General features: G+C 37.7%; 1 protein-coding gene across 3 annotated transcripts in view; it reads left to right on the forward strand.

Annotated features, from left to right (window-relative positions):
• The first annotated feature begins 390 nt into the window (after window positions 1-390).
• LOC133528267 (luciferin 4-monooxygenase-like) overlaps window positions 391-13,351 on the forward strand; it is a 46,496-nt gene continuing 33,535 nt past the window's right edge. For 2 of the 3 annotated variants that reach the window (XM_061865573.1, XM_061865572.1), the window contains exons 1-4: window positions 3,380-3,520; window positions 3,581-5,899; window positions 6,328-6,454; window positions 8,425-8,652. In XM_061865573.1, the coding sequence (XP_061721557.1) occupies window positions 5,727-5,899; window positions 6,328-6,454; window positions 8,425-8,652 (528 nt within the window). In that variant the 5' untranslated portion in view covers window positions 3,380-3,520; window positions 3,581-5,726. Of the gene's footprint in view, window positions 1,089-1,383; window positions 1,592-1,755; window positions 2,069-2,300; window positions 2,497-3,379; window positions 3,521-3,580; window positions 5,900-6,327; window positions 6,455-8,424; window positions 8,653-13,351 lie in introns of those variants that run through there. The other variant, XM_061865574.1, reaches the window with a different exon arrangement.

Here is a 13,351-nt window from a genome sequence, read left to right on the forward strand (position 1 = left end):
GGGGGGTATGAGGGGCCGCTTCCGCCTTTCGGCTGCGGCGGCTGTCGCGGACTACAACCGTTGTACATTCGTTGCATCTATTTGGCATCCAAGTTGTGGCTAAAATCTAGATCTTCTGAAATCAAAACAAATCTCAAACTCTTAGATTGAACTCAAAAAAACTTTGGGAAGAATATATAAAGTTGTGTTATAATGGTTATCTGTTAATTTTAGGTAGTTTAAATCCTTTCAAGTGAAATTAAAATTGTAAAAAAAATAATAACTTTATCGACATGACCACAACTTGTGGTTACTCATCGTTAATCGTGCATAAAGATGTGGCTGTGTGAGGCTACGGTGACAGCTGGCTTGTGACTGGCTTAGACTCCATCTTTAGGAATATTAAGTATATGCATTCAAATTAGTTAAACAATTTGCCGATAGATGGCTGTATAGATATAGTATAGATACTTCTGATCAAAAGTCTTTAGCGTTTATAGTTAGAGTCTGTGCGGAAAGAGGAGAGTCGTGGAATGTATGGGGCCCAATATATTCCACGACTCTTCTCTTTCCGAACAAACTCTACACGAGATAATTCAAAGTTTGTACGGAACCCTCGGTACGCGAGTAAAACAAATTCGCACTTGACCGGTTTTTTTTACAATGGCAGCACATGAATAAATAAATGTCAATGTCAAGTTTAGTTTAAATCATGTTTAAAAGCGTCGTGCGGCCCTGCCCTGTCTGTATTTTATTTGCGGTATTTTAATTTAATGGTGGTATAGTATAGGCTATTATTTACATAAAAAAAATATCAGATATGATATTTGTTATCAGTTGCTATCTTACTTATCCAGCGTTAATCCGCTGTATCGATATTTTTATCGGAATCTGTCTATAAAAGTAAGTTTATTAGTGTTAGTTAATTTACTCGGTTAGGTTAGTTCACGTCTGTCCACTGGCCGAAGTATATTAAATAAAGGAAAATGGCTGTGTCTATACACAATAATATAGTTTACGGGCCGGAGGAACGTCAAATTCCAGCCCACTTGTCGTACCCACAGTTTTTATTTGACCAGCTAAAGAAGGGTGAAGATAAAGTAGCAATAGTAAGTACCGCAATGCAGACATTATTATCAGGTGATTTCATTTCCTTTATAGGTACTTACTAAACTATATAGAGGAAGTTGAGTCATTTAGTGTTTTGATTTTATTATATTATATGAGTTCATATTTTGGTAACATTTCAGATAATATTTATCAATTTGTTTGTAAAAGTATGTACAATGTTTAACTTTACAACAACATGATCTTAAATACCCTTAACATTAACACTAAGATTCCTGTTCTTTCTGTGGCATTCAGTTGCTATGCGTCAGATTGTCCATTGCTGTTCATTTTCAGTTATGCGGAGAGACTGGGAACTCTGTGACATACAAGGATATCTTACAACAAAGTGTGAACCTAGCGGTTTCACTGCAGAAACTTGGCCTGAAGAAGGGGGAGGTGGTTGCCCTGTGCAGTGAGAACCGGTTTGAATTTCCAGTGGCTGCCCTCGCTACTATGTACTGTGGTGCTGTGCTGTGCACACTTAATGTCACTTATTCTCCAGGTATATACCAACTGTATAAAAACAAAACAAATGTTACACAGCCCAATGAGCACTGTGACATAAAAATTTAAAATGTTCTGTAAACATGCTTTAATTGCATACTTACAATGATTTTAAATAAATGATTTAACAATTGCAAATTGAAAAAATATTATTTATTATAGGTGAAATAACTCACATTCTAAAAATTACGAAACCGAAGATAATATTTACTTCACCAATCACGGCTCAGAACATGCAAGACTGCAGTGAAGGATCCTCCGTGGAGAAAATAGTGCTCTTTGGAGATTATGATGTTATCCCGGGCCTTATGTTCAAAGACCTTGTCAAAGAGCAAGCTAGTGTGGAGAACTTTGAGTTGGCGGATGTCAGTGGTAATGACACACTGGCTGTTATGTGTTCATCTGGAACCACGGGATTGCCCAAAGGAGTCATGCTTACACATATAAATTTCCTGACCTTGTCACAGCATATGAAGTAAGTTAATTAAAATGATTCACATACTTTAATGTGAAACAATTATTGTTTGAGGAACCATATAAAAAGTTTCTTTCTGCCCTAAAATTAGATTAAAACTTCTGAATAGCTGAAAAATTTTATTTATTATTTTTACTATAACAGAAAGTCTTATATAAGGAATTCAATCTTACCTATTCTATACTGTCACATTTACAAGGTACTAGGTTTGAAACAATATATTTATTTTCAGATATTATGTGGATACATCAACAGAGTCAAACAATATTGAAATAAAGAATTTCTTAGCTTTAATACCTTGGTTCCACGCCTATGGCTTCATTACAACTTTCAGTGTGTTGTCATTCCATCTTGAAATAGTGTTCCTGACCCGCTTTGAAGATAAGTTGTTTTTGGAAACCATACAAAATTATAAGGTAAATATGAATCTTTAAATCTAATTTCAAATATGTAAGATTTAACACAACATTCATGATAATGTTGTTTCTTTGGTTGTTGAGACTTGGCTATCATTGCTTATGCAAGTGTCACATCACATAAATCAAATCAAAGGTGTTCAAAAAATAACTGAACACGCACTCTAACGCCTTCGCAATAGAGGCGTGTTCAGATATTTGCAAGCACTTTGGCCACTCCAATATCAAATATTCTCTATCTGGTGGTGACTGCACTATATATAAATAATTAAGTACTAGTACAGCATTAACACTAATAGTGTACCTAATTATTTATATATAAATAAAATAAAAAAATAAAAATACCCTTTATGTCTTTATAAACTTGATGTTTTTTTTAAATAAATAATTATTTATATTATATCATTAATATTTATCAATTTTACTACCTACCTCCTAAACTTTCAATATGCTATGATTGATCAATCCCATATTTTTTTCTGATTAAATCCCTATCTCTTTATAATAGAGTTCAAAATGATTGTGACCTCAAATTCTCATAATGAATTCTATGTAACCAGGTAAACATGATGACGCTCAGTGCCGGATTAACCATTAAGCAAAATAAGCACTTGCTTAGGGCACCACGTCTAGGGGGGCACCAAAATCGTTGGCATAAAAAAACGCGTGGTTTATACATGAACTTTTGTGCGTCGTGGACAGGGCACGTAAGCGCGTCTCCAACGCAGGCCTTTGCCCCTACGAGGAGGCCCATTCCATCAGGTTTGCAATATATGCTGATTTTTTCCTTATACTTTACCCATTGGTTAGTGGCTGATTTTAGATCTCCAGCATTCTGCAAGTCTGTCAGCCTTTGGGCCAAAGGGCCTTACACCCAACGTAGAGCTCAGTTTTAGAAAGCTATTTGTCTTCAACCCTACGTGGAACTTGTTCTTCGGCCTTCTCGGGGTGTCGAATTTAAAAGTAGATCTGCACTTTTGCCTTATTTTATAATTATGTCGTGTCCTAATTTCGCTCTCTTACACCTCGGCCTTCGGTTTCGGTTTAAAGAATTTTATTTCTCATAAGAATTTTTTACAATTCACTTACATGAGAGGTTTCGCACCGAAGTCTTAACAGGTTTTCAAGGATCGGAATTTGTCACTCATGCTGCCCGAGCTCTTGCACACCAGATTGGTTTGCGACGTATTGCACACGGCCAAGCTGCAGAGCCGCGATCGTGCCAACTTATTGTCAAAGTATTATGATAAAAAAACTGATGACGGAATCAAAGGCTAAAGTGCAGGTTCGGGGCCCCACGAAGGTCGAAAACCAAAAGCATAGGGTTTTTTTTTTAACCAAAGGTTTCCTTTAGCAAAATTAATCTTTGTTTTCTTAAGATGTAATTAAGAAGTGATGCCACCCAGATTTTTGATTCAGGTTTATTTCAGCTTCGGCGAAGTCGGTCAGTCGGAGGTCAATAACTGTTTAAGTTTAGGTTCTAAGTTACGTTTGGTATCATTTTCGACAAAATCTAAAATGTAGATCATACCAAATTTCATTCAAAGGTGCAGCGGTTATTGATTCCCCACATAAACTTCCACCCTCCTTTACACATCCTTAGCGATGATTTTTTAGATGAAAACTATCCTGTGTCCTTTCTGGGGACTAAACTAATTATCTCTTTACCAAATTTCAACTAAATTGGTTCAGCGGTTGAAGCGTGAAGGAGTATTAAAAAAAAAAGAATATTTTACATGTTTCCACTTCGGAATGGTGTCAATGTGATACCATACTCGTAAATGAGTTCGGCATTCCCGATTTATACGAAAACGATACCAAACATACCAACTGATGTAGATATCAAGATAAAGTTGAGAGCCCACCCCCCTCCTCTAAAAATGTACACTACAAAACTTGGTGGCTCCACTTCTTAACTATATAAATCAATCCTTGGGTCCTAACTCCTAGGGGCCAATCCTGCCAAAGGAACTCTTCGGTTCGAAACGCCTATTTCATCGGCTGCAACTAACTCTAATCAAGTGCCCTTTTGAGCGAGGCCAAATGCCGAGCAGCAGGAGAGCCATGATCACATTGGTTCGATTTCGTTAGGTCTTATTCATACTCGGCTTTTTACTTTATGCAAAAGTTGGCCTTAAGCCTCACATAAACTTGGCCATCTGTCCAAATCCAGGCTGTCATCTCTCGCGGCTGGGCATTATGCCTTGTTTACAATTCGCCATTGGTTTTTTTTATAGCGCGCCGCCATCAGACTCTCCGGGCGTCTAACCTTATGAGGACCTCAGCCTTCGGCCTCTTTCACACAATTTGTCAATTCCAAGTTCTGCTTTCTTGCAGCGTGGCCTTTGGCCTCATACGTAAAAGCGCCGATCGGACCGCGATTTCAGCCTTATGAAGAGCTCAGCTTTCGACTTACTTTTTAAAACACTTGGCCATAGATTCTTGCCAGAGCTTGACCCTGCTGAAGCTCGACCTTTGGCCTCACATGAATGCGCTTCAGCTTTGAATGCGAATCAGAAAAGCTCTCTTTTCAACCTTGTGTGGAGCTCGGCCTTAGTCCTCGCTTACACTGGGTATTTTTTTCAGTCAGTTACAAAACCCAGCTCTCTCTCAACTCCGCCTTTAGGTCTTGCTCGATAGCGCCAAGTGGGCACTCCGGATCTTCAACCTTATGAAGAGCATGGCCGTTGGATTCGTTTTTTGACTATTGCCACCATTGCTTCAATTCCAAGCACTGCTATCCTGCAGTTCGGCCTTCGGCCTCGCACGACAGTCCGCCACAGTAGAAACAACTGAGGGTCCACCGCGAACCACGTTCGACGTGTTGTCTCCCTGTCGCACGTACGAATTTACAATTGCCTCTGGGCCTCAGTCCTTATGTAACTTTCGGGTTACTTTTGGTCATGTTACTTCTAGGGTTTATTTGTGAAGTGAACCAAATCAGGTTTTAATTACATAGTTAGCCGGAAAGGCAAGTACACAATCATATATATAGGTAATTTCAGTCATTTAGTTTACACATGCTTTGATAAAGATGACATTAGGATGGCGACTGCACCAGCATTACAGTTGCAACGTTACTGCTGCAGCACTGTCAATTTCCTTGATAAAATAAGTAATGGATTGAATATATAAATTGCATCAGTAATGCGACCATGAACGTCACTTAGTTTACCAAAAAAAATCAATGTTGTCAATGTAATCTGGATGAGCCTAGGCAGAGGGGGCACCAAGATCTAGAAATGCTTAGGGCATCAAAATTTCTTAATCCGGCACTGATGACGCTAGTGCCGCCACTGGCAGTGTTCCTGGCGAAGCACCCGCTGGTCCTCAAGTACAACTTGAAGTCTGTCAACGAAGTCTGGTGCGGCGCGGCGCCGCTCTCAGCAGAAATACAAAATGCTGTGTCACAGAGGTATAGTATTTACTAAAAATTGAATTTCCATGATAAAAATCTTCTTGGGTTCATAAAAGTTGTAATTTCTTTTATAACCCGAACACTACTATTGGATTCAAAAATACCTACAAGACTTACCTACAGAATATCACCAAAGATATATCATTCTCCTTCTAATATTTATATCAGTGGTTCTTAACGTTGTCCGAGAACTGTGGAAATCGGGAAGTGCCTGAAGTGGTGGAAACACTAAACAGCACAACCCTTTGTTGACTTTATTCGTCATTTTACATTCAAACAATTAGTGGTTGTTGGCATAAAAACATATCCTAGGTGGTCTCTTATCACTGAAAGATTAAAAACCACTGATTTATAGGTACATTTCGAGAACTTAATAGTTTCTGATTTCTAATAAACAAGAGCTACAACTAATACTGCCGTTGCAGGTTAGGCATAAACTTCATCCGGCAGGGCTACGGTCTGACGGAGGTGACGATGGCGTGCTGCGTCGACCTCTCCACCAAACGCCGGCTTGGCTCCTGCGGGACTCCGGCCCCGGGCATGAAGATTAAGGTAAAATACATTGAGTTATTATTAATATAGAGAAGCCGTACCAAACAATGAAATTGTCGCAATCGTAACCTGTACCACACGACTAAAACCTGAAGTTCATGGCGCTTACGCGTTTAGGTCACGAAATTCACGCTCCGTTTCTATAGTTTGTTGTCGGCCGATAACAACTCATGGCGCAATATACTAATTATCTAATAAGTAAAACAGGTGTGTGGGACTATTCCCACACACCTGTGTGTGACATTAATCTCAATGACCTAAATTAAAATGTGTCTACGGAACAATTCAAAGCTGTCATTTCGGTCACTTCCAAAGTTGCCTCCATCTCTGGCGCCACATTAATAACTGCCAACTGCACGCTAGCAGTTGGCGAGCCTTTTGCAAACAGGTGAGTGTGAGTGAAGACATTTCCTTTTTCCAACCGGGCTAGCACATGATTGGCGCGACAATATCTTGCCCGCAAGATAGACTACCCGCCCCTCTTTAGAATACAGTTAGAATAATTTTTAAGAAAAAAAACCGACTTCAATGAGGGAGACCGGTGAAAGAAAAAATATTATATTATATTAAAACATGTCTTGAAAATCTAATTTACTTAACAAACACAGCGAAGAGGACAAATCGCCAATCGTGAACTATGCGTCGTTGAAGAGTTCTATTCTGATCATCATCAGCAGTCCCACTTCATCAAATGTCACTTTTTTAAATGTAAATGCTTGATTTGTAAAAGAAAATACAAAAATCACTTTATGTATGCCTTTAACATTTGAAGAGTTCCCTCGATTCCTCATGGATTCTACCATCAGATCTCGCGGCGCTTGACAAAAAATTGTCTCGAAAACCTAATTTGCCTAACAAACATGAGGAAGACAATAAATCGCCAAGCGGGAACTATGCGTCGTTGAAGAGTTCTATTCTGATCATCATCAGCAGTCCCACTTCATCAAATGTCACTTTTTTAAATGTAAATGCTTGATTTGTAAAAGAAAATACAAAAATCACTTTATGTATGCCTTTAACATTTGAAGAGTTCCCTCGATTCCTCATGGATTCTACCATCAGATCTCGCGGCGCTTGACAAAAAATTGTCTCGAAAACCTAATTTGCCTAACAAACATGAGGAAGACAATAAATCGCCAAGCGGGAACTATGCGTCGTTGAAGAGTTCTATTCTGATCATCATCAGCAGTCCCACTTCATCAAATGTCACTTTTTTAAATGTAAATGCTTGATTTGTAAAAGAAAATACAAAAATCACTTTATGTATGCCTTTAACATTTGAAGAGTTCCCTCGATTCCTCATGGATTCTACCATCAGATCTCGCGGCGCTTGACAAAAAATTGTCTCGAAAACCTAATTTGCCTAACAAACATGAGGAAGACAATAAATCGCCAAGCGGGAACTGTGCGTCGTTGAAGAATAATTTTCGAAATAGGCCCAGAAATGACGGAGTTCTAAAGTAACAAACATTAAAAAACAAAAAAAAACATACACCCGAATTGATAACCTCCTCCTCTTGAAATCTTGAAGTTGGTTAAAAATACGGGTAGTCTATATCGCGGGCGAGATACTGTCGCGTTAATCATGTTCTAGGCCTACAGGCATAGTACGATTTATCGGCCACATACATGTTAATAGAATTTCAACCTTAGCACTCAGATTTAAGGTTAGATTAGAGTTTCCTCGAATGTGAGTCTTCTCTCTTCTAAACTTAAGTGTTTTGATTATATTTGTTTTTTTTTTAGAAAAACCTTGTTCCCTATGGTCTGGAAAAGAGTAAAATTATATAGTCAATCTTAATAAATAAAAAAAACAGAGAGCAGTGTTGCATAGTCTACGGGCCGCTGGGCGGGCTGTATGTTCTTATGAACGAGGCGTATGACACGCTTTCAGAGTTTGGCTTCATCAAAAAATACCAGAAACTTAATGTAAGAACTGACCTGAGCCTATTTTCTACAATATTTCTTAGGTCATAGACATCGAAACCGGCAAAAAGAAGGGTGTGGGCGAGGAAGGCGAGCTATGGATCAAGTCGCCCCTCCGCATGAAGGGCTACATGGGCGACCCAGCGGCCAGCGAGGCGCTGTTCGACCAGGAGGGCTACGTGCGCACGGGCGACATCGGCTACTACGACCAGGAGGGTGCCTTCTATATCGTCGATAGGCTTAAGGAACTAATCAAGTACAACGGCTTTCAGGTAGGTACAATATAATACAAATGACAACACATTTCAACATACTTTGGTGGTCCTTTTTTCTACAGGCATAAGGTCGACAAATGATCAGTTAATAGTAGTTTATGTGACTGCTACATAATAAAAGGCATTAAAATACACGAGCATAGACCACCTAGACGCCGCAACCATGCTCAATAGTATGGGGACCGAGCGTGTAAATTTTTTGATGCCTACTATGACGTCACGCAAGCGATTTAGTGATGTGCAACGCTATCGCCACGGTGATCCGATTCAAAGGCATAGGTAGTGTAAAATCAGAACTACCGGAATTGTCGCAAACGCTAATGTATAAAGTTACTAGATTATTTAATTGTTGGAGTAAATGATCCTAAACAATATTTTCCCTATTTTCAACTGCTAGTCTTAAATATTAGCAAACATCAACATATTTATCCTGTTCAACTCTGGTAACATTCCTGCCATGGAATTTGACCAAATCTTAAAAATCATACGTGTAAACTCATATAATAAAATAAACTTCTTAACTATTATAATAGTATGAAAACAATAACTATCCATCTTAACTATGTCATTCTTAGCACCGTGCTGCGAAAAAACCCATTGGCGTAGCACCTATTAAATTACTTCCAAAAGGGTATAGGGTATATGTTCATAATCAATGTTTTGACGACCGGTCTGGCCTAGTGGGTAGTGACCCTGCCTACGAAGCCGATGGTCCCGGGTTCAAATCCTGATAAGGGCATTTATTCGTGTGATGAGCATGGATATTTGTTCCTGAGTCATGGGTGTTTTCTATGTATTTAAGTATTTATAAATATTTATATATTATATATATCGTTGTCTAAGTACCCTCAACACAAGCCTTATTGAGCTTACTGTGGGACTTAGTCAATTTGTGTAATAATGTCCTATAACAGGGGTTCCCAAAGTGTGCGCCGCGGCGCCCTGGTGCGCCGTAGAAAGTAAAGAGGGGCGCCGTGAGTTCTATCATTATCCGAAACCACAAATATTCGCGGGTACCTATTTGAGCGCTCGCATCAGTAAATAATATAGCGTCGTGTCACTCTTTTTCGACCGTGATTTTAAATTTACAAGGGCGCCGTTGCAAAATACTAAACTTGTAACTGCGCCGCATATTGAAAAAGATTGGGAACCCCTGTCCTATAATATTTATTTATTTACTAGCTGCGAAACCCGGCGTTGCTCGGGTTAAAATACATCGCATGTTTAATGGTATAAAAAATATTTGAGGATGCATTTTTTAACGTAGATAATATAGATTTCTATCTTAGATATTGAAAGTAAGTAAGTAAGTAAGTAGTCGACCATTAAATATGCGGTGTATAGAAAGTATATTTAATTAATTAACTAATTGAAATAATTATAAGTTAAAATAAAAAACACCTTAGTAAATGGAAAATTTATGTTTTATTCACACAATTATTTACATATGATATTATACGTATTACATATATGATAAATACATTTACATATTACACATTATATGTGTATCCCAATGATTATCGTTTTCAAGTAGACCTAATCTTTGACATGCTTCACGATGTCTCAAAAATGTAACCATTGACAGTTTTTAGGTCTTCAAAACTCGTTGGACCACGAATAGTGTGAAGTAATAAGCGTAGATAGAAACATTCAGCGTTTTTTGGATGCACTGTGTAGACTCGTCCTATTGTGTTACACTCTTGAACACATCATGTCCTTCTACTTGCATTCCACGTTTTCGAGGATTAAATTGTTTACTTGTTGTATCCCATGTATAATAGCTGGGTACTTCTGAGTAAAGTCTTAGCAAATTGGTATTTCTGGCATAATTCAAAAAACGCTGTTAAAGTTGTTCGAGTCGGTGGTTCCGTCGCAACTTTTTATGCCGTTTCTGTTGTGAAAAACACACGTTGTCCATTTTATAGGTGGACGGATAAATGTTGAACCGGTGGATCTCGATCGTGTATTGGAAAACTTAAAATTCGCCAAATTGCTTCGTTGGTATTAATGTAACGACCCATTTGATACTGTACTATTTCATCATGCTGGTTTTCATTGGTTAACGTAAAAACAGCCATATCACTGCCTTTATTAATATATTTGCATACATATTTTATCGATTTAACAGAACTGCAGTATTCGCCTTTAAATTTCCGTGCATGACAATACTCGCATATCGTATCCATTTTTCCGATGACAATACTTGGATGTTCATTGTATTGTTTTTTGCAATCATAATGGAAAGCCTGAAGTTCTAAACTTCCAATTTTACATGAAGCAGCTCGTCGTTGGCGTAAAGTAGTCATTCTTTCTTGTTTTCTGGTATTTTCCAGTTCATGTTGATCAGCCGATTGACGATTTCGGAGTGATCTTACTCGACATCGTGTTTCTTCATTAATACGTGCTCTTTCCTCTTCGGTTAAATTTTCTCTAATTCTTTTTACTCCTTTACGAATGTTCAAAAGACGTTTTTCTCTTTGTTCTTCTGTTTCATTGTGACGTGCTATTTTCCTTCTTTTTGAAACCACTTTGGGTTTTGCAAATACTTTTTTTCGTCTTGGCTTTGTAAATATAAAAAGTGTAATAAAATTAACCAAAACGCATATCTTGGTTGTTACAATGATAAAACTAACAAAAACTCACTCACTTTCGGTTTATATACCGTTAGAAATCGAAATTTCTAGTATCAGAACACTCTAGAACATTCCGATGTACTTAATTTCGATCTGGATCGTCCGGATTAATTTCAATAGTTGCACACATTTCGTAACTTTCTAGAAGCTTCTAGATTATTATAGTCATTTCTAGAACTATCTAGAGCATTCCATATGGATTTTTTAGAACCTTCTCGAACATTCTAGATCGATTGTTACAGTTGTACACATTTTAGAGTTTTCTAGATTAGTCCAGAAATTTTTAGATATTTCTGGAACATTCCATACCGATTTTAGCAGTTGCACACAATTTTGAATCTTTCTAGATCATTCCAGACATTTCTAGAATTTTCTGGAACATTCCACATCGATTTTAGCAGTTGCAGACAATTTTGAATCTTTCTAGATCATTTCAGACATTTCTAGAATTTTCTGGAACATTCTATATCGATTTTAGCAGTTGCACACAATTTTGAATCTTTCTAGATCATTCTAGAAATTTTTAGAACCTTCTCGAACATTCTAGATCGATTGTTACAGTTGTACACATTCTAGTTTTGTAGATTAGTCCAGAAATTTTTAGAACTTTCCAGAAGTTCTCATGAGTTAGAAAAGGACAGATGTATATTTTTTCATATTTTTGCCACCCACAACCACCCACTTCCACCCACCGCGACCAAACTCTCTTATTCCCACCGGGAGATCGAGGGGTATTTACCACCCCAAAAGGAAGTTGATTGGAATTGGTGGTGGTAGAGAAAACCCTGTCTTTACGTACGCACATTAGCATTTTATATATATATTAAGATTTTATAATCAGGGCACTTAATTTAAATGCGTCTCTAATTAATCATTGTGAGTAAGGTTGCCAGAGCTCAACGAGAGGCGAGAGGGGGTTAGGGTCGGCAACGCGCATGTAACTCCTCTGGAGTTGCAGGCGTAAATAGGCTACGGATACTGCTTACCATCAGGCGGGCCGTATGCTTGTTTGCCACTGACGTAGTATAAAAAAAAAAAAAAAACAATAAATATCCTTGGTACAGCAAGGCGCAATAATCTAAAAGTCAAAGTGAACTTCACTTAAGTAAAATAGTACCTGCTCGGTTATAACTATTTATTGTAATAAAAAAGTAAAATGTGAACTGACAATTATTATTATTTACAATCGGTTTTAACCTTACAGCACTTGTCACAGAGTAACGCCATCTATTGTCAATTTCTCTTATTACATAGGTCATTTTTTTACTAAATTAAACTTGTCTAAAACAATAAAAATTAAAAAATTATAAATAAACTTGAACATATAAAAAAAAAAAACAAGTCAGTTCACCGGGCGAGATTCGAACCCGTAACACTCGTTTAGCAGTCCGCGTCTTAACCCACTGGACCAAACGGACAGTGGCTGGCATCACGAAATTAGCGACCATATTCTGCGTCGAAAGAAAAACGCATGAAAACTCGAAAACACGCGTTTTCCCAAACATAAGACTAATCTAGATCGATTGTTTACCCCCAAAAACCCCAATATACCAAATTTCAGCAAAATCGTTAGAGCCGTTTCCGAGATCCCGGAAATATATATATATACAAGAATTGCTCGTTTAAAGGTATAAGATTTCGGCTAAACCAGCTTAGCTGTTCATTTGTACCTGTAACAATATAAAATACTATTTATTACCTTTATCTTGAATGTTACCCATTGCATTTTTAGGTAACAATAATGCACTTGTACCAGAATAACACAAAAACAACTCGCGGAAAATTGCGCAAGGAGATTGAAGGTTACAGACACAGACAACTGAATAACAATGATTCACTTTGTTTATGCCGGATTGCAGTCTAGACATACCTAGTAAATACCTTAACGATTACTATTTATGATAATAATATGGAATTTTTCCCTTTGAGGTATGGCGTAAACCACAGTGCATTACTCATTCTTATATCACTTTGAAGGATAAACTTTTCGCCTTTATTGGTTTAAAGAATTGTGAATGTGTATTACCATAATATAACAATAGACTTGTTAGCCTTGAATGTTA

Source organism: Cydia pomonella, chromosome 19, assembly GCF_033807575.1.
Source record: "Cydia pomonella isolate Wapato2018A chromosome 19, ilCydPomo1, whole genome shotgun sequence".
Lineage (NCBI taxonomy): Eukaryota > Metazoa > Arthropoda > Insecta > Lepidoptera > Tortricidae > Cydia > Cydia pomonella.